At 35.1% G+C, this 6695-nt stretch overlaps 1 protein-coding gene across 2 annotated transcripts; it reads left to right on the top strand.

Annotated features, from left to right (window-relative positions):
• The first annotated feature begins 2611 nt into the window (after positions 1-2611).
• On the top strand, positions 2612-6249 carry LOC306866017 (UDP-glucuronosyltransferase 2C1-like). 2 transcript variants are annotated; one of them, XM_079410958.1, is made up of 2 exons: positions 2612-2648; positions 4533-6249. In XM_079410958.1, exon 2 carries the CDS (start codon positions 4538-4540, stop codon positions 6134-6136), a length of 1599 nt encoding a protein of 532 aa, XP_079267084.1. In that variant the 5' UTR covers positions 2612-2648; positions 4533-4537; the 3' UTR covers positions 6137-6249. The 2 variants fall into 2 exon arrangements, with proteins under 2 accessions (XP_079267084.1, XP_079267085.1); XM_079410959.1 differs by lacking the exon at positions 2612-2648 and adding an exon at positions 4317-4356 and having other exon boundaries at positions 4533-6181.
• Positions 6250-6695: the final 446 nt, after the last annotated feature.

The following is a 6695-nucleotide window of genomic DNA, read 5'->3' as shown; positions in this document are numbered from 1 at the left end:
ATTACGAGGCCGACTCTCTAACCATTAGGCCACGACTTCCCCCTGATGAGAATACGTTCATGACAAAGCATTACATTTGCTTAGAGGCCTTCCCTGACCTTTGGCTCTTGTATTAAAAAATGTTCCACTTAAGTCCTTTGTTTATTAAAATTCACTTCAGAAATAAAGCAAAGGAATGTACACTAACATTCAAAAGCTTGGGGTCAGTAAGACGTTTTTATGCTTTTAAAAGTCTGTTATGCTGCAGTTATTTGATCAAAATACAGTCAAATTGTAATATTGAAATACTACATTTTAATATAACTGTTTTTTTTATTTTAATACATTTTGAAATGTAATTTATTGTGATACCAAAACTGAATTTTCAACATTATTACCCCTTTTTATTAATACTATTATTATTATTATTATTAATTATAAAAACAGTTGTGCTGCTTATATATGTTTGTGGAGACTGTTGATACTTTATATTAAGGATTCCTTGATGAATTGAAAACTAGACATCCTTAACATTAAAAAAAATATATTTACTTTAAATGTAATCAATTACAATGCATTTCTACTGAATAAAAGTATTAATACTTTCAAAACAAATCTTACTGACCCCAAACTTTTGAAAAGTGTACTAGCACATGTTCATAAAACTGTAACTCCAACAGAGGGCGTCATTTAGTTAAAGACAACTCATTCATTTGAAATATGGTCAAATTGTCCAAATGCAACTTATCTTTCATAAAATGATTCAGGGAAAAGTCTGCAAAACATTTCAGAATATAATGGTAAACAGTTTATATGATTTGTTAAAATTTCACAAACATTCAATCTTTTTCCAAAAAGCTCAGTGTTAGTGACTGATGAGCATATTATTATGATTGGATTATAAAGATCCTCCCTTCATTAATGTGCATAAACATAGTGTTAATGTTTGCTGGACATGCCATGGTACTCTAAAACAAGCGGCTTTAATCCAAGAGTGAAATCATGAGCTAAAACAGATTATGTAACCCTGCCTCTGGCTGCTTGGACTGCTCACTGTCATTGTCTTAATGTAGGAAGAAGGAAATAGTGAGATCCAGAGAAAGTGTCCAATTATACTATGGTTTATTTTGCATGCCTAAGTGACCGGCAAACACAGAGATATTGTGTAAGACCGTGTAATTTAAACCATGAAGTTTGGCATTACACTGCTGGCATTGTGTTTTGCTCCAAACGTTTTAAAGATTATATTAAATCTGATTGGGAGAAAAAAAAGGGGTTTTGAAACCAAAATGCTCTCAGTGTGAGTGGATACGACCAATCAGGGACAAATTATTGCTCAATATGAACCTCCATGTTGCCATGGTATACCTGAGTAAGCGTGCTATCTCGTTGCACTACCTTGATTCGGTTTATAAAATAATCTCCTAAATGTCTAATTGTGTTGACAGCTCGGGGAACGGGTGCAAACACAATTTCCAGGTTGGTATGAGAAGAGGCTGCTATAAAGTAGTCCTCATAGTCTCGACCTACTCCTAGATGCATTTTGTCATTCCTTTGTGAGGGATTTTTTTATTTTCTTGAGATTTATGGGCTTTGTGTTTACTTATCCTTCACAAAATAGAGTTCATGACCTTCATAAAATAGTGTACACCAGAATGAATAGATCCATACTTCACTAAAGCTTAACCCTGTAAATCCTGAAATAACAGTTTGAAAAATGTACAATATCATATTTGAAACATCAAGCTTTTAATGGACCATATAGTATGATATAGAAAAATACACAGCTCACACATGGGAAAAAAAATCTTAATTTTATTTAGAGGCACAAATTGAACAAAAATATGTCATTTTGGTGCTGATGCTTATATTTATTTGGTTAAAAAGTAAGATGAAATTCTGATTGTAATGTAAACTGAGATGTTTATAACAGCAGCAGATTACTTTAAAATGTATATAAATATCAGTTGTCATTCTATATTTTCCAGAAATATTATGTCATGAGATGATATTTAAATGTTTAATGACCAAAAACATATAACGCAATGCATTATAATGATGATTGACAGATGGGCAAATACACTTTCCTCAAAAGCCTAATGCATCATATAATCATATTTGATACATTTCAAAATTAGCCAAATTCAGAAAAGAGCATTTGCACCATTTGTTCAGGAAAAAAACATACAGTTTGTTGAACAAAAGAGGTATATTGTCACAATGAAATATGCCATAAAAGGATTTCTTCTTAAATTTGTCAGGAAACTCAAAGCTAAAGTAGTTCCCGACAGGTCTTGACCGCATTACAGTTCCATATCACTTCGCCAAATGATTTGAGTTATTTCAAAGATCCTTGCAGCCTTCAACAGCAAAAGAACCAAAACTCACAAAACACTGACCAAGCCAATAAATATAACAAATTACTATTTTCACGTTTTTCCAACGAAAGTTTTATTATCTATAGAAAACATCTCTCTCATACAAACGCACGCACACACACACAAAACGTGCTGTCAGCGCTGCCCAGCGACTTTATCATTAAAATGGTTTAGCTACTGACAGGCTTTTCTCAGTAGAGAGGTGGTAACTTTGCTGTTCTTAACGTGTTCAAACTTACCGTTTCGCTATTAGAGGCGGTGCTGCCGAACGCTGTAGACGCACAGACGCAGGTAAACCACGCTCTTTCTCTTTCTCTCTTAACTTCAGACTGCATCAGTAACTGTATTATCAATGACCCAAGTCTCGTCTCTAGCTCTAAAACGAGGAATGAGCAAAGGAGGGATGAGATGAGATGAGATGCGTAAGAAATGAGTCCCGAACACGAAAGGACAAAAACCTGACAAATGTCTTAAAATAAAACTTCTGAGCAATGCCTTGAGATGTGGTAACCGTAGTATAAGCGGAGCAATTGAAGACAGGCTGCTGAATTATTAGAAAAGTAATGCATGGAAAAGTGTATTTACTTCCGCATAAGGTGTGCATCAACACTGCCCCAGCCTGACATGATATAATGCTTTCTTTTGGCGTTTTTTGGTGATAGTGAGTGTATAGAAAGGGTGATCCTAAATAAAATGAGCTTGACTTGAACTTATATAGCTACATGAGCAACACGTGCCCGAGCAAGTGCAACTCCTTGGCCACTTCTCTGACAAGCTATAGTTATTTTTTACCATTGTGTGACCCCCCCCCCTCCTGCGGGCCAGATATTTCCATCCATCAGAGTATCAGTCCTGTCTGCACTTGTAGAAATTTCTCTTAAGTAAGCATGTATTGTGCATGTAGTGCATTTGTGTGTCTGGATGCCTGCATGCAGTGACATTAGGTGAGTTATATATGCTGACACACACTGACAGCCAGAGCCCATACAACCCAGAGCTTAAGTGCTGGGTGACCTGAAGACAAATCACAATCAAGAAAACAACCATTGGCAAACTGAACTATGTGTCTGACACATGTATTGTAAGTCGCTTTGGATAAAAGCTTCTGCCAAATGAGTAAATGTATGTATCAAGTGGGCCAAAAATTGTAAATCATATTTGACACAAACTATTAATGAATAAAAAAAAAAGAAATCTGGATTTAATTGGATCATAGTGCTGCCTGATATTCCAGCAAAATATATCTAAACATCTTAAAAATATAAAAAGAAAGAAAAAGGTAGCAAAATTGCATAACTGCTTTTCAGTAACATTCTTTTTATTAATTTATTTGACAGTTTTAAACATAAACCTGACCAATATATATTATATAAAATGAAAGGAAAAATATAAGAATGTATAAAAATATATTTAGAAAATTACATTACCGTTTAAAAGATTTGTAAAATGTCTCTTGTTCACAAAGGCTGCATTTATTTGAGTAAATAGTAATATTTAAATTTTGATATAATTTTAATGAAAGTAATACAATTTTAATTTTTTTTTATTTATTAATTTGATGGCAAAGCTGAATTATTAGCAGCCATTACTCCAGTCTTTAGTGTCACATGAATGTCTTCAGAAATAGATTTGAGGATGTTTTGAAGACTAGAAAGTTTAAATAGGAATATTCTGTAGCAGTATAAATGTCTTTACTGTCGCATTTGATTAATTTAATCAATCCTTTATGAATAATTTCTTTCTTTCAAACAAACAAAATTTGCTGACCCCAAAGTTTTGAACAGTAGTATATATTTATGTCTAAACTGGGTCAGCAGGATCAAAATGACCTGCAACAGTCTAAAAGGGTTACAGAAAAAAACATATGTCTGAGTGCCCCTTAAACCATATATGCAGTGTCTGCCTGTTAATTATTTATTTAAGTGGACTATGAACATCAGATGAATAGAGCGCTGGAATGAGCAAATGTTGGTCTTTCACGCATACATGAACTATTAAGGTAAGATTCAGTCAGTAACAATTTAGTTGTGTTAGTTTAGTACATTAATGATGTCAACGTAGGATAAAGTGGTATGGAAAATTAATGGAAGTATGATTTCAGTCTTTAAAAAAAAATTTGTAAGTGCAAAGGAGGTATAACTAAAAATATTAATATTTATTTTATTTTTTGCTCAGATACAATGAAGCCACTTTCCAGCCTGTCACATTTCATTGTTGGATTATTTTTGGCATTTTCTGTTTTCACTCTGAGCTGCGACGGAGGTAAAGTTTTACTGTATCCTGTCGATGGAAGCCACTGGGTCAATATGAAAGTCCTGATAGAAGAGCTGCACTCCAGGGGTCACAGCATCACCGTGATACGGCCCAAATCCAGCTGGTACATCACAGAAAAGTCCCCTTTCTACGCTTCCATCACAATCGCAGATGAAAGAAGTGAATCTGATAACTTTTTTGAAGAGTATTTATGGAAAGTGATCGAGATAGAAAGAGGCAACGCTTCTGGGCTGTCATTCTTGAAGCTCCAGGTTGATTTGTTCTCCATGTTGTCAAAAGCACACTATATTATATGTAAAATGGTATCGGCCATTTTGGAAGATAAGATGCTTGTGACAAGACTTCAGGATGAGGGGTACGACCTGGTGCTCACCGATCCTGCGTTCGCAGGTGGCGTGATTTTAGCGCATTATCTAAAACTCCCTCTTGTTCTCAATGTACGATGGATCACAAGTGGTGAAGGACATTTTGCTATAGCACCATCTCCATTGTCTTATGTACCTTTACTAGGCTCTGGCCATACAGATAAAATGAGTTTCACTCAAAGGGTTAAAAATGTTTTATTTCAGAGCTTTACTTTCTTCCAGGACAGATTTGTGGTTGGTCCACATTATCATGCGCTAATAGATAAGTATTTGGATTACAAAACGGACATTGTTAGCCTCATTCAAGCTGCTGATATTTGGCTCATGAGAACTGATTTTGTCTTCGAGTTCCCAAGACCAACCATGCCAAATGTTGTTTACATGGGTGGATTTCAATGCAAACCCTCCAAGCCTCTTCCTGCAGATCTGGAAGTGTTTGTGCAGAGCTCAGGAGACCACGGCTTTATTATTATGTCATTGGGAACACTTGTTAAACGTATCCCTGCCGACATGGCTAACGATATTGCATCCGCTTTTGCTAGTTTACCTCAGAAAGTCATCTGGAGACATCTTGGAGATCGGCCATCCACTGTGGGCAACAACACTCTTATCATGGACTGGATACCACAGAACGACCTACTGGGACATCCCAAGATCAAAGCGTTTGTAGCCCACGGAGGAACCAATGGATTGCAGGAAGCCATATACCATGGGGTCCCGATCCTGGGTGTCCCTTTGTTCTTTGACCAGTTTGACAACTTAATACGCATTCAGGAGAGAGGAGTAGGTAAGATGCTTAAGTTGTCAGAGTTCAGCAGTCGTACTTTTGGACAAGCCCTACGGGAATTGCTCAGTAATGCCTCCTACAGGACGAACATGCAGAGACTCTCTAGTCTGCACAGGGACCAGCCAATGAGGCCTTTGGACTCGGCCGTTTTCTGGATCGAGTATGTGATGAGAAATAAAGGAGCGACTCACCTGCGCTCAGAGTTCTATAAGTTGCCATGGTACTCGTACCATTCTGTAGATGTCTTGTTGGTTCTTTTCACTGTTGTTGTTGCGTTTATGTTTTCTACGGTTGCAATAATCAGATATGTGTGTTGTAAAAGGTGCTGTAAGCGAAAAATAAAAAATGAATGATGCTATCTAGATTATTATACTCAGATTTGCATGCAAAAACAAATGACTGGGGAATAGGTAAAGAATTTACTCAAATGATTTGATCATTTCAATAATAAATACATTTTCTTTTTAAAAAAAAGCAAAAGGTGTGTTTCCTTTTAATCAATAACTGGCTTTAATTATATATTAAACAACAGCACTAATACAAAAAATGTAGAAACATATTTAATACATTAATATTTATAAAATACTACTGACAAACTGCTTAATGTGAATTTTTAACTATTGTTAGTAGTAGCAGTATATTTTTATTTATGTCAGCATCTTAGACTATTTTCATGACAAAAAAATAAAAATAAAAATACAAGTATAACAAATACAATAAAAACCAGCAAACAAACAAACACAAGTTATATTACACAAGATTTTTTACTTTAACATATAAAAATTTGAAAACTTTTTCTGGCAAAATTATCTAGAAGTTGTTATATGAACAACTAGTCAGTAACTACACTAATGTTTCACTGTATGCTGTATGTGTTTGAATCTCTAAAAAGAATTACTCAAAACTCATTTG

Source organism: Barbus barbus (assembly GCF_936440315.1).
Source record: "Barbus barbus genome assembly, chromosome: 47".
In the NCBI taxonomy this organism is placed as follows: Eukaryota; Metazoa; Chordata; class Actinopteri; order Cypriniformes; family Cyprinidae; genus Barbus; species Barbus barbus.
This window is presented reverse-complemented; position numbering and strand designations above follow the sequence as displayed.